This window comes from Anser cygnoides, chromosome 1 (assembly GCF_040182565.1).
Source record: "Anser cygnoides isolate HZ-2024a breed goose chromosome 1, Taihu_goose_T2T_genome, whole genome shotgun sequence".
Lineage (NCBI taxonomy): Eukaryota > Metazoa > Chordata > Aves > Anseriformes > Anatidae > Anser > Anser cygnoides.
This window is the reverse complement of record NC_089873.1, coordinates 4608920-4628707: the sequence shown is the minus strand read 5'-3', so window position 1 is coordinate 4628707 and position 19788 is coordinate 4608920. Positions and strand designations below refer to the sequence as shown.

Here is a 19788-nt window from a genome sequence, read left to right as displayed (position 1 = left end):
ATCTCGAGCTTGGAGATCACATAGTTCATAATTTGCTAGAAAATTTAGGAGCCTCTAGACTGTACCCAGCTAGCACACCACTTTCACGGCACACAGATCTTGTTTCTGCATTGATCCATCCACCAGTGGTCCCCACAGCACTTATTTATTACTTTCATCCTAAGCTCTGGTTCAGCTTTCAGATGGTGCATGTACGCAGCCTGCAGCAGCTCTGCATTTATGTCTTTCACAGGCTTTCTGAGCAGAGGAGATCCTCAGCATTAAGATCCCATGCACGCTTCTTCAAAGAGGAGGTTGGCTTACGGCTGAGTGATTCGTGAAACATCTAGGTCGGGTTTAAATCACATAGTCAAGGGCTTAGCAATCTAACCATATCACTTGGACCCACTCTTTGGTGGTTTTTGCTCAGTGCTATGTGCCTGCAGTCCTAGCAGTTTTTAAGTTGTCTACCTTAAAGTTAGCTTGCGAACACCTCCATGACTGCAGTCAGGGCTGTGACTATGGTGGGGGTTAACTAGGACTGCAGGAACAGCAGGTGTGGGGCACCCAGCCTTTTCTGTCTTGATGGTATCTATTGTAGCTTGAATTTTCCCCATAACCTGAGTTCTGTCCACGCACATGCCCCTACTGACAGTGAGCAGTCCTTTCTCATCAGGAGTGTAAAGATTAAGGCAGGTATTCTGGAGGTACCAGGGAACCCAGACATGGAAACTAATCACTAGTGCTCTGAAGAGATGAAGGAGTCCTATAGAACAGATTTGCATTTACACATTAATTTCCTAATGCTTTATTTCGGTCTGCTCATAACCACCAAACGGATCTTAATTTATTTATATATTTTGTTTCTTTTTAGGTAAAAATAACAACATTGGGAAAACAGTGTAACCACTAGATGGCATGAACTGCTCAAATATACCGCCCAAAAGAGTCCCAAAAGCTGAAATTTCTCAAGGCAAATGTACAAAAAGTATATGGGAAGAACAAGAGGTAAGGATACTCATGAAGATCCCTGTCCCTTACCCGAGGTGAACTTCCCCAGAATTTAATGGGGAGGACAGGATCTCATGCAGATGTTTTCTGGTATGTGTCAATTGGGCTGCTTCATGACTAGCCCTCACCATGGCCAGAATTCCTCTGCACTTGGAGCTACTGCTGGGCAGTCTGTTCCTCAGAACAATTAAATTGTGATATCTTGGCTTGCAGATGGGGAGGAATGCTCACAATTTATGTCTCTTATTAGATAGCCAGGTTCCCCTCCCAAACTGAATTTCTTTGAAAATTTCCAATGGCCCAGGTAAGAATAGTGTGCCTGCATGGGGTGCCTGCTGACATTCATCCCCCTACACACCAACCATTCTGGGAAATGCTATGCAGACACATACAATGGATTTTCCTCTTGCTTCAGCTTTTGTCTCTTTGTATTGTCATCCAAAACCACCCAGCAAGCTGCCTATCTGCCGAGATGACCCTTTCCAAGTGAGTTCCACAGCAGACTCAGACTCTCCCCGTACTGAAACCCTTTCGCAGAGACTTTATGTTTGTTAGCATATTTAAAATTTTCATCCTGGATGAGAGCAATATCAGCTTCTGAAGTTCTGAATTGCTCAGCTGGGCCATGGTGCACACAGCTAATGGCAATAGAACAGCAGCCATTGGGACCACAGAAAAGTCCTGCCAGGAGCACAGGCACCTCCCAGATAGTATCAGAACTGGGGACTATCAGGTCCCAGATGGATGTTTCAGAGGAGATTGATTAGCTTAAGTCTTGAAAGAAAATATTTAACGTAATTCTCCAAATTTCACCATAATTATTTTTAACTCTGGACAGTTATCTATGTCTGTGTAATCCTCTGGGATTCTTGCCAATTGCTCGATCAAGTCGCTGGCTTTGCTTGCCAATAAATTCAGTGTTTTGTTAATACTTCATTTAGTTTTAGTTCCTAGTTCAGACACTTCTGGTTGGGTGTTTAATGCAGGTGTATCTGTGTAAGGTGGGTGTCTGGTGTCCCATTCATCTGCCTAGAAGAACAGAGAACTAGAGATCTTTACTTATGAATCCATGCAGTCATGACAGAGACCTTATGACCAAACGTGGCTCTGATCTGTTTCCTTCAGCTTCAGTTTGGAGCCTGGAAAACCTCTGCTCTTGAGCTAGAAGGTGCCAAAGTTTTCTGTAAATTCAACAACTTCCTATAGGGTTTATTTAACGGTTATGGTGAAAATGAGGAAGACTGGTCCTGCCTGTGAACCTTGCATGGGAAAATGGGGGGATGCAGAATGTGAGGACAGAGCATCACCAAGGCGTATGTGCTTGTATGTCAACACAGAGAGATTCCTTGACATAACATGATCCATCCGAGGTGAAATGTGCATTGAAGCTCACCTGCCAGGTCATGCCTTTCTCCAGTGTCTCATGCATGCGGTGTCTGGAGGCATGCCAGGCAATTTAATTTGGTGAGCTCCCACCCAAAGAACAGCTGCTCATCCTGCTAGGTTGGCAAAAGTCAGCATCAAACATGCCTAATGTGAACAGGCACACATGAGTAATTGCTTATCTCTGTCTCCGCAGCATACTCAGGACAGTGACTGTTGTGTTCCCCCCCCCAAATCAGGAGACTGTATTCCAAGGAGGAGGAAGAGGGGATAATGTGAACAATCAGGACCTCAGGCTTAATGTTCACACACCAAATCTAACCAAAAATGAAACTTGGTTAATAAAGCACGCCTTGCTCTTATTCAGCTACGTGCTATGTCCTTATGTGCCCTTGCTGAGAGCCTGAGCAGAACTAGCTGCTCCTGATCACCTTCAGAATGGCAGTGCTTTCCCAGCTCATTCTCTCATATCTGTTGTTTATCCCATGCCTGCTTTAGGACCTCGCTTTGTTCTGAATTTTATCCTTTCACCAGATGTGCCTAGGATCAGCTTTGACTATTATTACAATCTCTTTTCACTGGCATCCTTTTTAAATCTATTCTGGCACTCTGTTCCTCACCTGTGCAACAGGAGAAGCAGAGTGGCTGTAGAAATAAGCTGAATGCCGATCAAGAGGCAAAGAATGATAGCTGGTGACATATGGAGGTTTTTTTCCAAACGTCTCCTGACTGCACAGTGGTTATTTCACACTGAAGAACACCTTCCCTTCCTGCTCAGGCACCACTGGGGTTAGCAGGGTAGTTTTGACTTGCCTTTGCTTCTTCTAGGTTTTCCAAAACAGCAGGGAAATCATCCTCTATGTATTGTTTTAAATGCCTGTTTCCAGACATAAGCATATGCTGGAGGCCTGCAAGGCTTTTATTCAGCCATGGACCCTGGTCAGTGAAACACAGACAGGGGATGCTTAGGAGCATCCCTAATACCAGCAGTGAGGGCACAGGGTGTCACAACACTCCTGTGCTCAGCTCTTCCATGTCTGGTCTGGACAAGGCATGAAGAAACTGAAATAACTCCATACCAGCTGAAAATTACCAGTCCAGAGACCCTTGTACCTGCCAGTCGTGGGGTGGTCCCAGAAGGTAAGGAACTGGCCAGGCTTTTGATCCCGTCTCTCCTCCTGTCAAAGCCAGGAGGAGCCTGTCTGTGAGCACAGTGGGGCTGTGCATGTTTATACGCTGCTTTGTTACGCGCATATCAATTTGCTAAAGAATATCTCAAAAGGCTTTGACACTGCTGTCCCTTTCCCTTAGCCTGTCTCTAGCTCCCCTCATTCCTTCTGAACTGGGGACCAAGCACCTTCCTGCTCCTCAATTACACATGATGGATTTGGAGGACATAAGGCTCTCACGATGTATGTTCTCAGAGGATGTATGCTTTCAGATGGGTGCACGTGTATCCATTCGTAAGAAGCAGCTCCAGAAGGAGAAACTTTTGGGCTCCAGTGGTCCAATGGTGTGTTTACACCTTCCAAAAGGGCTGGAGAGACATTTAAGCACCAAGCTGGCAATATGAATGGTGTCAAGGCTGTGGTACTGTGCCACTCACTGGACTATCACTGCCATGGACTGGAGCTGAAACAAGACAGCCTCAGTCCCTGATGACCCAGAACTGGAAAATGAAAACACAGTGGTTCAAATCTCGACACGATTGTGCATGCCGCACCTAAAACCAGAAAAAGAAAAAAAAAAAAAAGGGAAATCACAGTTTGCTGGAGTTGAAAAGTTACCGCCGGCATAAAAAAATGTAGTAGTAAGTGTGTCTGATCTGGGGTTAGGCTGAGCTCTGCAGATGCAAGCTCCTGAATACCTGAGGATGAGACGTGCCTGGAGATGAGACGTGCCCCGTCGGTGCCAGCTGGCACAGACATGTCTGTGGGGAACAGCTTGGGCAGCCGAGCTGTGGGGATCGTGCTTGGGGCTGGCTTGGTGCTGCCAGCCCTGAGAAGCCACCTTCACCCTGAGGCTGGCGGGGTTGGAGAGGGCTCAGCTGCCAGTAAACGAAGGGGGGAGTGGGAGGCTCACCCAAACTATGCCCAGCTGAGAATCAGGACAATAAGAGAGAGGGACAAAAGCATGGGTCTGGAGCGTGGCGGTGCTGAAGTGAGGTGCTAGGCTGCTGCCATGCTGACAGGGCTCCTGGGGTGCCTGCGGCCCGGCGGGGAGGCAGCAGGCGGGGTGCCAAGGAGAGGGTGCGGAGGGAGCCCTGCCCTGCTCCGGGAACCTGGGCCCTGGGGCTGCTTTCACAAACAAACCTGGGCTCTCTGCACCAAAGAGGAGGAGGAGGAGGTGTTGCTGCTGCTACAGGCTCAGTGATGCGTGGCTCAGCCCACCTCCAGGCTGCCCTCACCGTGTGCTTCGCTCATACCTCCCTCAGCACCCCACCGTCTGTTCCCTTCAGCAGGCTGGGGGGGGTGGAGGGAGCCTAAAAATCCCTTTAGAGGGGGTGAAAACATATAATTGTACCCCTCCTGGGTAAACCTTACAGTACATGCTTGGATCATGCTCCCCAAATGGGTGGCAGGGGGGTGCTCTTTTATACAAACAGTGGCATAAGCCCAGGCTTATAAATTCAGGGCTGCTCAATGTGATGTCTGACCCCACAGGGAGACACCCCAGCAGCCCTTCCAGCTCCCACATGAGCTGGGCACCAGCACCTCAGGCAGGCACCATGTGCCAGCAGCCATCTTGGGCCCTGCCCCTGTGCCTGGACACTGCTGCTGAAGGAAATGTCTCCTCAGTCTTCATTCACCCCATGGAGGGCCGCCGCAGGGCTGGGGTGCTGCTGGCACCAAAAGGACAGGTGGCAATGCCACAGGGACCTCCAGCTCTGATTCCCTCTGCCTGTGTGCACCTATGAGGCGACATGGGGGCTGAGGCTGGCAGCGAGAGGGGCGTGGTGGCGCTTGGTACCCCGAACTGAGGGGAATTCACTGAAACCACACTGGCAGACAGGGAAACCCAGCAGCTGCCCTGAGTGGAAAAGGGGCCGGTCCCAAGCTGGGAAGGAGGAGAAGAGGGTGGGTCAGCTCGCCTCCTGTCAGCCTCCTTGCAGCCCAGTCCTGCAGCAAGGCACGCAGCAGCAGCCACAGGCTTCCCTCTCACCTGCGGGGCAGCCCCGGCCCGGTGCTGCCCCTCGCCATGATCCTTTGGTTATGGCTCTTTTGGGGCTTCTCCATTGCTGCAGGGCAGCCGGACTCAGAGCTGCTGGCGAGGTACCTGGAGGAGAAGCTGATGGCAGACTACAGCGTCGTGGAGCAAGTAGGTTTTAAGAAGGTCATTATTTGGGAGCATTCGGTGGCTTGTGCCTTGTTAATTGTCACGGGTTAATTGAAAGCAGCCAGCCTGAGAGCTTTCAGTGTGTTTGTGGAGAGCTGTCAGGTGAAGAAACTCCCTGGACAGCCCCTGTGGTGATAGCGAAATGACAGCAAGAAAAACACACTGAATTTGTCACTCGTTTGCAGTCACTTTCTTCAGGGTTCGGTATTAATGCTCACAGCAGCCTGCTAAAACCGAATTTATTACAGCCGTCTGTGCAGTGTGCCTTGCTACTGTCCCTGTGGCTGAGAGCTCGGGCAGTTTGAGGTGCTGAGCCAGGACAGCACCAGCACCACCCTGTGCTGCCAAGGGACTCGGTGTTACTGCCCCTGGAGGGGTTCAAAGCCAGCATCCCTATAGCTGTGTTAAACTACGTGGTCTGCAGGGACAAGGGAGTTAACGCTGTATCCTGGCCTTGTGCCAGTCTGAGTAATTCGGAGTATTTCAGGCTTGGAGGAAGACTTTTCTGCCCTGTCCTACAGTCGCAGTCTTACCATACTTCATATTTAACTCATGCTGGATTAAACGAACCTCCATGAATTGCAGCTTGTGAAAATACTTCTTGACCAGAGGAGAAAAAAATGTATTCTGCAAGTGAGGACTGTTATATTGTGTCATCAAGTCGCTTAGGTTTTATGGGGAAATGGGGCTGAAAAGGCAATGAACTTCTTGCAAGTTAGGAAGAAAGTTCGGGTGGTGGTTTGGGGGGGGTTAAAAGAGACTTCAGAGGCGGGCTGTGGCGTAAAAGATTGAGCTTCAGATCTGTGCTCACATCTTTCAGGTAGTGGATATCATGGGTGACATGGGGTAAGTCACTTAGGGCATTCCACAGTTCTCTAAATTTGATCAGATCCAAGAGGCTCTGTAGTACTTGAGACACCCATGTGGGGCTGCAGATATGATGCTGGATCTGTGGAAGACCTGTGCCTTGCTGGATGCCTGTGGGATACCCTAGGGTGTCTGAAACATCACTTAGATGCCTGTATTTGGCACCTTCTGGCATACAATAAGCAGGAATACTGAGACTCTTCATACATATCTACGCTTTTCTTAGAGTTAGTCATTCAGTTGCTTATCCCACCCATGCTGGCATGGGAAGAATCTCTTTCCAAAATTGCTCCTTGCTCTCCACTGCAAGGACTTCAGTAACTATTGCTGATCCTAATTACTGCAAACACACATTCCTTTTTGGGGAATTCAGACACAAACCAACAGCTGGTCTTGCACACCCAGCTGTTCAAGTGGTAGACAGTATTTCCACCACTGTTCTGCCAGTGGAGTGGTATCTGGGAGCATTTGTTCATATGCTCATGGGGAAAATCAATTGAGAAGCTCAAGAAACTGGCTCACGGTGTTGAAATAATCTGGCTGACATTGCTTGAGTTAAATGAGCATGATTTCACAGGAGCTATGTTGATGGCAAATCAGTGGCAGCAGTAACTTCCAACAGAAAAACAGTGATGTATAGATAGAGGTGATGCCCTAGTCCCCCGAGACAGCTGGATCCAGAAGAGGACATCATTCTGTCATCACTGAACACAAAAGCCACGTTAAGCAGAGGCAGGTGCTTCCCCTAGATCAACAAATTACATCCATATAGCAAATCTCCAATTCTGGAGAGTCTGTAAGGCTGTGTTTAACTGTAATAACTGGGAGGACCTTCCTGCACAAACGTCAGCACACTCAGGTTTTTGGTATTTCCAATGACAGTGGATTACGTGGCTCATTCAATGGTTGACCACTCTGCTAAGGTAGGTGACAAGGTTGCTGGTTATTAGCATTGCACTAGGGGCAGTTTTTCTGGACACCTCTTCACTGCTAATTGGCTCACTAGCTGGCTAGCTTATTCTCTGTATGCCATGCCAAGGCTATCAAATGGCAGCAGCAATGGGGTCACTACTAGAAGTTACCGGGCTTTAGAAGTGGAAGGCTTTAAAGCTAAAGGTTGATGGGAAGTTGGAAATTGTTCCGTTAGATGATGCAAGTGAAGCAGGTTGGTTTAAAATACTCTGGTGGACTGATCAGTATCATAAACCTGCAGCAGTGCTTTGGCAGTAGTCATGAAGTCCTAACAGAATGCTGTTATCTGGTGATCTGCAGCTACTGACTGATATATACCGGTTATCTTCAAGACTTTAGGAAGTATCTTTTTGAAGGAATCATGTCATACAAAGCCTTCTTACACAAATCAGCAAGCAAGCAAAATTGGTGTGTGATGGGGTAAGATAAAACCAATAGACAAATTACCAGTTTCATTGATTAGTCATTAAAAACCATTGTGACTGCTCTGTACAGGATGACAGGTGGATTTGTTCCAAAAATGTAATCCTTTAGTAAAAAAGTGCTGAGGAGCACTGATCTTATCCCTACCACAGCTCTGAGCAGGATTATCTTCATGGGCATTTGTCTGGCTTGTTCTGAAGACCCTACAGTGCTGGAGACTCTGTAGCCTCTTACAGCAGGCTCCTGAGGTGCTCTGCTTGTCTGAGATAACATAACCAGACAGAAAGTTTCTTTGGCAATTTAAACTGCAGTGGATTCCTTTCCACTCCTCTCTACTCCACACCACTCCACTGAGAATTTCCTAAGGGAGCTGCTTTTCCTAGGTTCTAATTATACAATAAGTTGGCTAAAATAATGAAGAAAAAATCATAAGGATTCTGACAGAGGAGACTGTTTAATTTATCTCCTGTGCTTTTCTGAGCTTTGCTGCATAAACAGGCATAAAGTCATGTTTCTGGCAAGGAATGCGATATTTTTTTTGAGTGCAAATCAACAAGGGCAAATCAGGTAAAAAATTATCATTGTATTCCTCTGTTCTCTGGAGCTTCATTGACATTTAAAAAAGTCACTTTGCTTCCTTCATTGTTCCTGACTGACAAGACACTTGTACTCTCTGTTTTGAGGAGGGATTGCATTTGGACGTGTTGCTAAGCTGAGACTTACACCGTGTGCAGGAAAGAAGTCAGAGTTGTTGTGAACGGTGATAAAATGAGGGTGACTGTGTTGTCACAGGTAAAAAACACTTTGTTTCATAATAAAACCCCCCAAGTTTGGACTGGGGAATGGCCTTTGGCTTTTACCTGATAGTTTAGGTGGCCTCAGAATGGCATTTGACAAGCAATCTAAACTACTGCAGGTAGTTTGATCTGTTCTGATTAATTTGACAAACCTGTTGAGATTCTAAGGTAGAAGGTCCTTCCCTTCCTAACAGAGACTAGGGGGTGTGGACTGGGAAATTTCTTCTAGTAAAACCAGCTTATTATCCCTGCAGACCATTTAGCAGACCTCATAGTGCAATAATTCCCTATGAAGCTGTAACAGAACATGCTCAAGGCTGAAGACACAACACCCACAGACAGGGCTAAGGGCTGATGTCCCTGACTTCAAGTAGAGGGTCTCTGGACAAATAGCATTTGCAAAGCACACACAACCTTCTTGCCTGTGAGAGCTGCATTCCACTGCCGAGCTTTGATGAATGAGCCTGTTAATAAAGAAGAGATTTAGGTTTTAGCTTTAACCAGAGGAACATTTGAACCTGGCCATGGGTGATCAGTCACACAAGCCCATGTCTGGATTTAAACAAATGACAAGTCTTCCTGTAAGCTGACTAGGCTCCATTAACTCCCTTTAATTTCTGCAGGTTGTACGTCGTGTCCCAAGACAGACCAGATTTTTGCAGAGGCTGGTACGTATCATACTCTGTCTTTATTTTACCTCATGAGAATTACACTTGCTCTGTGAGTGTGTATGTGTGTGGATCCCTGTGCCCAGAAGTGAACATGTTAGTGAATGATGGTAGGATGAGATTATAGGGCGGAAAAAATCATTGTTTTGATCCATAAAACAAGTAGGGGTTATTCTAAAGCTTCCCAATCCATGTTCTTGACCACAAATTTGTAGAGAACATCTAATATTATCATCCTCAACCATGCAATGAGAATGAGCCTGCTGAAATCTCATCGAATTTCAAGAGAAAGGGAAAGTTCATTTTGAAATTTGAAGATCTCTGTTATTTTCTGTTTATGCAGAGGCCAGAGCTTATTAAGAAAGGAAGAAAACAGAGAAGCCAACATCCTCTTTTTGGTAGGGGAACCTAAGCTTTAAGATGTATGCCTTCAGTTATGAGACGTACAGAAAATTTGTGAGATCTGGCTATATTGCTGCACTGAGACCTGCATGGCTTAGATCAAAACTTCAGCTAAAGAGGCAACCAGTGAAATTGATGTTCATGGCCAGCTATTTTTCTGGCTTCTTTGAGATACAGAGGCTTCTCAACTGAGAACTGGAAGAACTCATTTCACGCACTGAGCAGTCATCACATTAATATCTTCAGGCCCCTTAGATCTTTGACAGATACGAATCAGCAGCCTAAAGGAGAGTAACTCTCAGTCATATTACCAGTTTATTACTTCTAATCTGACATGTGGTCTATTTATTTTGATGAAAACAACTGATAGAAGTAAAAACATGGAGTGAATTTCATTTATCTTCAGCTCTTTTCTGTCTTTCCAAACATTCACTGTAAACAAACGTAAAATCATTTGTTTGGCAGGAAATGTTCAGCTCTCACTTCATCATAATTACCAGGACACCTTCAAAAAGCCTCCAGCCAACGTTTCCCATACCAGTGTGCTAATCTGCTGGCTTGGCGTTCCCTAGCTTTATTTTTAATAGGCACAATAAATCGCAGCAATAATAATATTAAACAAATGGTTTGTTATTATTATGTTTTTCCTTTGTGCTGTCTCTCATCTTCTGAAGGCCGTCAGAAAAAGTGGAGAAAACAAACAGGCATTTGCGCAGCTGTAAGTCAGAGCATCAAGCACTGATGGATTGTGCAAGAGCTCCAGGGAACGCGCAAGAGTTGCAGACTGGAACTTGGGCTGCCCGCCAAGCCCGACCTAGCAACCTGTTTGGAAATTGCCTCTGCCCCCACCGTTTATATTTTCTATATACAAGGAATGGCAGATCCCTTCCAGGGCGGGGAGGATGAATCAGCTCTTTCATCCTCCGTTGTATGTGATGCCCTTGTGTAGTGTTTGCTATTTCCAGCAGCAACATCTACCCATCAGGAGAAGGGAGAAATGATGTATGTCTTTTTTTTCCATTTGTTTTTGCCATTCCTGAGGATATTAGAGCTGGATCTTATTTTGAGGGATAGAGATATGTGTCAGAGATCAGTCGAAATCAGCAGATGATAGACTCAGCAAAAAATAGCCTCTTAAGGGATGTGGTTCTTCATGAAATATCATTAAGCTGTGGAAGTCCTCACTACGGGGTGTTATGTGTGCTAAAGTTTACATGGATTCAAAAAACAGCTGTATAAAGTCATAGAAAAATCCTTTGAGATTTAGTAAGCACAAAAATACCACGCTTGGTGTAGGAGTTCCTTCAGCTGCAAATTAGTGAAAACAGAGACTGTTCTTGGGTGGTAGCAGTGAAGATTGGTCTGATTTTACACTCTTCTCAGAACATGTTCTATTGATCTCTGCCAGTGATAGACCATGGAGTTAGGATTACTTTTGTTTTGACTCAATACAACCATTCTTATGTTCTTGTCTAAACGAGAGCAAATCCATATCCTCTGTTTGTGATGAAATGCAGAAAATAGTAGTGGGTGCAGGACATCTAGAACCAAGGAATTTGCTGTATTTTCAGGTTCTCTCTTTTACTTCTGCAGTTAAATCCTCTATAAGGATAAATCCTTATTAGGCTATAGGCAATTAGTGGTTAAGAAAACTGAGTGAAAGATCAGCTCATTATATCTGGAAACATGCCTACAATGCTCCAGATCAAAACTCCCCATTCTCTCCACTTTCAGGAGAAACTGAAAATTCCTGCTTATGTATAAGGGAAAGTCCTAAGATCCTAAGAACAGCATTGTCTAGTCCCAGTCGCCACCAACTGAGTAAAAGTGACTTGTGACCTAAGGGTGGACATCTTCATTTATTAGATGTATTCTTGTGTAGATCTGTCTTGCTGTCTGCAATTAGTGAAATGAATCACACTCTAAAAGTGCTGATTTTTGCCACTGTGCTCCATGGGAGCTGAGCCTGTGCTGAGCAGGGTGTACATAAACACAGAGCATGTCACACATTCTCCAGCTGTTAAAGATATCTATCACGATTAGGTTCAAGACACATTTTTGAGAGGCTTTTCAAGCCTTGAAAGTGTAGAGGCTTTATTTCTAAGTCTGTCGATTTGTGTTTGTTTCTAGTGGATCCTCATTCTTCCATTTGCCTGGAAAAGTGTAGAGGCTTTATTTCTAAGTCTGTCGATTTGTGTTTGTTTCTAGTGGATCCTCATGCTTCCATTTGCCTGGAATTCACTAGCCCAGCAGCTTCGTTAGTTGGATGCTTGCTTACTGCTGTTCTGAAGCCATCAGCTACTGCAGAAATGTTTCTGTTTCATACTTTCTCATGCAAACAATTGCTCCCTTTGTTAAGCCAATTGGCAAAATTGTTTGTGTTTGGAAAAAAAGGCTGGTAATGCAGTTGAAGAGCATGTTCTTGTCTTCACAATTCTCTTGTGGCTGTAGCTTTTTATCATACTCGGTAGGAATAGATTCTCAGTGTATTTGGTTTAGGAAAGTTGGTCAGTATTTGCAATGTCTTTTACTCTTTAGCTCCCTTCTGCTTTTGAAGAACAGTCTTTGACTGTTTAAGGCAACAAATAGTTTATTTTTAAAAGGCTGCTTATAGTTAAATATACTGAAGTTTTCCAGGAAGAAATCTATTCAGTTCCATGGAGACATTGCTGTCAAAAATCACATTACAGAAATGCTCCAACCAGGACTTGTGCACAAAAACACATTCCCAAGAAGCAGAAATTGGCTTTCAGCTTCCATTGCTACATCATGTGTCATTCATTGCAGTCTTCTCTGCTGGAAGGAATCCAAAGTGGCCTAAAAGGCCTAAAATATTTTGTTAGTCACGTCACAGTGTCAGTGTTTCTTATTAAGTCTCTTCCATCCATTGGCTAAGACCTCCAGAATGGATTCTCAGCAGAGGAGGACTCAACCGGCTCCATTGACAGCAGTTTTTCTGTTTACAAAACTTAGGGATCTGATTGCGTGAGTTTTAAGATGCTGCCCCACACACAGTGATCTCAGTCTTTCAAGAGGTCTTTACATCTGCTCTTGTGCACAGTCGGTTTCTCTGACATCAGTTCTGGACCCTATGGGGAGATATTTTGGACTTCTCTTCCTGGCCATAAGGGGCTAATCCTCATTGTCTCAAATGGCCAGAGTTGAAGGGTGCGACTTAGGATACAGATGGATTTTATCAGCGTGTTTCACAACATAAACGCTCACATAATCAGGGCACTTATCCTGTCTTGACCCTTCCTGAGCACTGGAGAACGACTGTGGCTTTTGCCCATGTGCGTGAACAAAGGCACGGCCATGTCTTTAGTTTACCTTTTGCACCTCACCTGATATTTTGAGGGTAATCCCCACCTTGCCTGCTGCTGACTGGTTTTCATAGGGAGTCAAATATTCACTGTAGGAGGGTTCCTTGCTTGAGCACATTAAATATTAAACCCAGTGAAATTCCAAAGAGGGGAGTTATCTAGCTGTTTCTGTTAATGGGTAACCTTTTGATGTCTACAGGAAACCAGGCCTCGGATGTCTGAATTCACTGTGAAAGCCACAGTCATTTCTCGCTATGCTTTCACCACGGTGTCCTGCACAATGGTGAACAGCGGATCTGAGGCAAGAGAAGGTGTGTTTGAGATGCAGATCCCAGCTGCAGCTTTCATCTCCAACTTTACCATGTACGTAAGTAGCGCTGGCAGCTAGATAAACAATGGTTCTTCCATCCTGCAGACAGGTCTCTGAGATTTTAAAAACTGGCTAATCTGCAGTAAGACTGTATCAATGCCTTTTTGCACTGAATAGTTTCAGTTGGAAAAAAAGAAAGCACGCACATGGTATACTCCATGCAAGACTGGTCATGGCCCCACAGCACAGAGCAAATCCTTGAAGGACAGATACTAAGATTCAAGCCCTCAATTTACTTGTTGAAGAACATTCTTCTATTTCCCATATGAGTGCCCTTTAAGAACTTCCTTCTCTTTTTCAGATTTGGACCAGAAAATCTCTCCTAGCCTTCAGAAACCTTTCCAATTAAAGTTTCAGTAACACTGTCACACCATATTTATATCTTCTAAGTGACTGTAGTGCCTCAGGAGCTATTTATTTTTCCAGGTTCTCCACGCTGTCAATGGAGGACAGTGTCAAATCCAACTAGCAGACAGGCTGACTTGTTGCTGGAGGTGCTAGTCATACTCCGTGGATGATAAGGGCAAGCAGAGGGCAACCAACTCATACGTAAATGACTCAGGAATAAATTAAGCTCTTGGTTTCAAAAATTTGTTTAATTCGGTCGTCATCAGATTCCCTCCTGTGGTTAGATACTGCTGCCACAACTTTGGACCTGACTATAGCAGACAGGGGACAAGCTTTTTTATGCAGACTTCCATTTGGTTTGAATAGAAGGAAAAACAGTCTTTTGCCATTGCCCAGCCAGGCTGTGTGTTAGGCACTGTTTCCTTTCTGTAATCCATGGTTTTGTAACTCATTCCCAGGGGGATGCATTTTTGTCAGCGACGCATCTATTTGAGAGAAGTCATTCTGAATATCACTGACCAGACACAGAACAGTGCTGGTTGGGAGTCTCGGCAATTGTTTTGCTTTCTGTTCAACAACGTTATGCTTTGGAGATTACCTCCTAAACTGGCATTTACGAGAGGTAAACTCCTGGAGTGTAAATATGTGCCCTGCCAGAATAACCATCCAAGGCACTTCCCAGACAGCTTCTGGCTCAGTGACTTGAGTGGACTCAAGGAGAGTTGCACCAGCAACTGTCCACATGTGCATGGTCCATGAACCTTTCTGCAGCAGGCTGCACAGCACTCTCTGTCTGTATGTGCAGATTAGTCATGCTGACATCTCTGATCTCTCTAGGAGCATTGGCAACAAGACTTACTATGGGGAGGTCACAGGGAAAGAAAAGAAAAACAGCAGTGATGATAAAGCAAGGACCAAGAAACCTCCAGGCCCTCAGAATGCAAGGTAAGTGTTGTGCATTCAGCTGTGTTCTGAGAAGTGACGTACTCTCCTCCTGTCTTTATTTTGGCTGCTCTGGCATACCCATGCATGGATTTATAGGAAGAGGAAGGAGCTAAACAGAACATTATCCTTACTGTCTGGTGTCGTTCCCATGCTCCAAGTCACATATAATTGTGTGTGGCCTTTTCCAGCCCTGTTACATAACATTTTCACTTTCAAGGAGCTCCAGGATGTCAAGCTCAAGTCAGAAGTAAAACCACAAACAAGTACCCTACTGTAGTCATGTTTACTTGCCCTGTTCTCAGTACTTGACTGAGTTTAGTCCTTTTAGCCATGCACTGGCAGAAAGTCTCATCCCTTTAATGATCTGAAATCCTGTGTGTTCACCTGAATGCATTTCTTCAGCAGCACTACCAGTTATTTTTCCCCTCTAATTTGACAAGCATGCTAATTACCCCAAATACCTCTCAAAGAGATGCACCATTGAATGCATTTTGCCTCTCTGGAAAATCCTGCTCTACTCCCAGTTACCTTGGATAGAGGCACTATTCCAACCTGAACACACGATCAGGAACATCTAAATAGACTATGGCTTCTCAGACCAGAAAAAAATGAACTGTGGGGAGGGAGAAGTCTAACAGATCTGAACTCATGAGTGATCTGTGGAAGGAGAATAAAGTATCTTTATTTTTCATCTTTTGTAGAAAAACTACAGAAAAATGAAGGAAATGATCAGATGTAAGGTTCAAAACAACCAGAATATGATATTTTTCACATAAATCATGTTTCTTACCACTGGAAATGGTTCAAATGTGACTAGACAAATTTATGGTAGGAAAGATCTATAATGAGCATTTAAAAAAGGATGCTCTCTCAGGATACAGACAGTGACAGAACCTGGAAGAATGGCAAGATAAATCACTGTATTCCTGCCCTGTTGTATCCTCTTCCGTAGGTGATAACTATCTGTTATTCCTAGGCCATTGGAGTGACCCAGAGAGGTCATTTGAACTGTCCTAAAGGCTACCGTTAAAAATACATATCTTCTTATATGCTAGAGAATTCAAAATCTCAAATCCTTTCCAATACTCACTAAATTGTGGGCATCACCAAAACTGCACATTAGTGAGTTCTGAGGTTAGCCCTGTGTGGCATTAAAAGTTTCCATTTTCCATAGGTTACTTTTTTATTTTCCTTTCACAGTAGTAGTGCTTGGAATCATATTAGTGCTTGGTAGCTTATCACTGTAGCACACTATATGGGAGGTAGAGCCATCACTCCTAATGCCCCCCGCTCCTTCTTCTTTATTCTGGCTTTTATTGCTGGTATCACATCATACAGTACGGGATACTTTGGTCAGCCTGGGCCAGCTGTCCTGGCTGTGCCCCCTCCCAGCTCCTGGTGCATTCCCAGCCTCCTTGCTGGCAGGGCAGCACGAGAAGCAGAAGAGTCCTAGGCTCTGTGTAAGCAGTGCTTTGCAATAACTAAAAACATCAGAGTGTCATCAACACTATTTTCATCAAAAATTCAAAACTCAGCATCATATGAGCCTCTACAAAGAAAATTAACTCTGTCCCAGTGAAGACCATGACAATGGGTCTTACAAATCCTCTCTGGTCCTGCTCTATGCTATACATGTTTGTCATATTCCTCTTTACTTCCAGGGAGAATGGCTATGAGACATTCAAAGCTTCTGTCTTCATTCCTCGCAAGATGCAAGCCAACTTCCTATTGCATTACGAAGAGCTCTTGCAAAGACGACTGGGGAAATATGAGTATACGGTCAGCATCCGTCCCCAGCAGCTGGTGGGCAGGTTACGAGTGGAGGTGAACATCCTGGAGAACTCGGGCATAGTGTCATTGGAAGTGCCTCCCCTTCGAAACAGCAAATATAAAGGCAATGGGAAGGTTGAAGGTAAGGAGAAATTTTATAATCCATGATTTTGTTACCTGTGGGGCCCTAACTGCTTCTTAGGAACCAGACTGGCAGTACTGGGAGTTCTCCAAAGCAGTCTTGTATAACTGCATAGACTAGTGTTTCGTTCAGTTACCTTCTGCTCCAAATGAGCCATTAAACAAAGCCCCAACATTGTATTAAAGCCGCATTATCCAGGCTCAAGACTATATTAGAAAGTAAAGGGCACATATCATGAAGATAACAAGAGAAATAAATGCTAGCAGCTCATTAGGTGTGAGTTATTCTGGCAAATTCCAGCTGTGACTGTATTTTTTAGACGGACACATTTTTTACTTTCCCTTTCTAACTCTTGCTGCAGTCAGTGTATGGCAGGTACGTGCTGCCCATGGGTGGCTGCATTTCACTGACAAGCAAGTCTCTAAGCACTGCAGGCTATCAGCAATTCCTATTTGGAGATCTGTTCCGTTCACTGGCAGGGCAATCTCCAGGTTCAATAAAGTTGGTAGAATAGCTATGACATGAAAAGGTTTTCAGAATTATGAACCCTGTGAGGTTTGATGGTGGGAATTCAGTCCTATTTCAAAGGCTGATGGCATTTGTCCTGTTTTCTATAGATGACTGTGTCTATGTGGTGTCTGTGCGTAAGCACACGAGAGCTTTGAAGTTTATTGAGTGTAGGGCTGATCCCATTCAGTTCAATAGGATTTTTTTCTATTGTCTTTACAAACTTTGAACTGGGCCTTCAGGCCTTGTGCTTAGCATTTGAGCGGCTTCTTCCCTGGCTCAGCGTCTCCTGGGAACTGTTTATTTTAAATGAATTGTTTTTTCCATCCATCCATGCCAAGGCAGATAGGAAATCCTGCTTTTTAGAACATGGGAAATTCCAAGAGGAAAAACCATGTTTTGCCAAAGCTCAAAGTGTGGTCCAAATGTCTACTCTTACCCCAACCATCCTTGCTTACTGTTCAGACAGCAGGTGTCAATTAACAGTTTCCTAGTGTAAACTAACAATGAGGAGCACAGGATACCAAGATTGCTACAAGTTGACAAAAAGCAATAATAGGGTTAAAAGGTGAGTCTAACCTGGAAGCAGGATGTAAAGACTTGTGAGACTCAGTTACTCTAACTGCCATAATACCAGTAAATCAGTGAAGCTGTTCATGCCTGCCAGGTGAAGACTATAAAGCATGTGATCATGGAGTTAAACTGCTTGCTCAGTCTGGTTCTGTTGATTTCATCCAAATTACACTGAAATCAAGGCCCCCAGTGACGGACTAACTTCAAGTCAGGCCACATACAGCTAGCTAGTTAGTCTCTCTGCTGTACGTTCTTCCATTGTGTAATAAATGTGCGCTGTCCCTCATCTGGAGGGACCGGAAGCCTTTTTCACCTATCAGGGCGTATCGTAGTGCATTGTGGCATGTGGTTTCCTGCAAAACATCTGGCATTGATCAATGTTGGAGACAGACTAAGTAGAGCAGACACGCTGTTGGTCTAGTACAGTGTGGAAATTCCTGTATGTAAATGATATACAGGGAAAACTCTTGTAACTTGCTGTCCAAATGGCAATCTGTGAGCATTGATCATTCTTGGCACTGTGCTTCAGGTTCAACACAGCTCATATAAAAATGGGCCCGAGCTCTGTAATTCTATAATCCTCCCTAGCCAGTAAAATGTACATAAAATAGATGTGACATTGCAGAATGGGTAATGCAACTGAAACTCGGATTCACTTGCTTTATTCTTGTTCAGAACTGCTGCTACAAACTGTAATCAGCCTATACAGTTGGTGAAACCTGGTTGCTCTGCTGAGATCACTGCTACAGAAGTTGCTGAAGTGCCAAACATGCTTTTTGGGTCCACTGCGGACAGACAGGAGTGGGTTTTGTCTCTGCCAAACTAAGGCTTCATTGATACTCAGCTGAGTGTCAGTCAGATGAGCTCCCTTCTGATCTGAAGCAAAATAAAAGACTTGGCAAAGGGTCTCAGAGAAGGATGGGTTGTTTCAGAGAGGGATTTTTCGTGTGTGACCTTTTCTGACCAACAAGATCAATCACAGTTGAAGCAGACAATAGGAACTTCCTGACTTCCTGAGCACAAATGGAAAGCACAAGAATAATCCTAGTTCAAGGCAAGGACTTTTTCACTTGGAAATCCACTGTACTTCAGTCTGCTTTCATCTCTTTAGCTAAATCTGGAAAGCAAAACATCTGAGCTGTTAATGTCTGCAAAGTCTTCTTGCTCATACGACACCTAGAGACCCAAGACCAGGAGATCCTTATGTAGTGAGACCACCATAGAAGGCTGTGGGTTTTTAAGTGAATTTTAGTGACCGGTGAATTGCAGGTCTTACAACTGAAGAGTGGCTGCAAACCAACAAAAAGACAGTGCTTGGTCTATTTTCAGACTTCATGTGACTTAAAACTCTTCAGGATCACCTCACTGGAGGGCATGGTAGCCGTCTTGTAAGTGGCCAGCAAAGGATGCCAAACCAGATGCTGCCATACTGTTACCTGTGGTGCCCCAAATGAGAGGCCATGACCTAAAAAATGACCAAACAAAGGATGGAGGCTTGCACATTGGAAGGTAGTCCTGAATGACTGCTTTGAGTTTGAATATATCATGAAAACTCTCTTCCTCAATTTGCTATGGTTACAAAGATGTCTACAATACCTCTCTGTTAATGACAAAATGGGAGATGTTGATAAGCATTAATAAATCACCTTGAAACTATTGCGTGAAAACTGTATTGTGACATCAGGTGATAAGTTAATGGCATTCTCAGTAATATGTCCGAAGTGCCATCAACCTCAAATCAGAGTTCAGGATGGGATGTACTTTCCTAAGTCATTTGGATACTTTCGACTGTGACTGACCTGCATAAGAAATGGCATTTCTTTTCTGAATACAGGTCATGAAGAGCTTGTATAGGATAGGAAAATCAAGATGCAAATCAAATCTGTTTGGCTCTGCACCCATCGCTAGCTCCAGATGATGAGTGCTAGCAGTGATTGATGATCACAACTGAAATGCCAACCCACTGTGGCAA

At 44.5% G+C, this 19788-nt stretch overlaps 1 protein-coding gene across 1 annotated transcript in view; it reads left to right on the top strand.

Moving 5' to 3' along the window:
- Positions 1-5484: 5484 nt before the first annotated feature.
- ITIH5 (inter-alpha-trypsin inhibitor heavy chain 5) overlaps positions 5485-19788 on the top strand; it is a 48445-nt gene continuing 34141 nt past the window's right edge. The window contains exons 1-5 of the mRNA XM_013185439.3: positions 5485-5691; positions 9392-9436; positions 13361-13524; positions 14717-14824; positions 16486-16736. Coding sequence (XP_013040893.3) covers positions 5572-5691; positions 9392-9436; positions 13361-13524; positions 14717-14824; positions 16486-16736 — 688 coding nt within the window. The 5' untranslated portion in view covers positions 5485-5571. The remainder of the gene's footprint in view (positions 5692-9391; positions 9437-13360; positions 13525-14716; positions 14825-16485; positions 16737-19788) is intronic.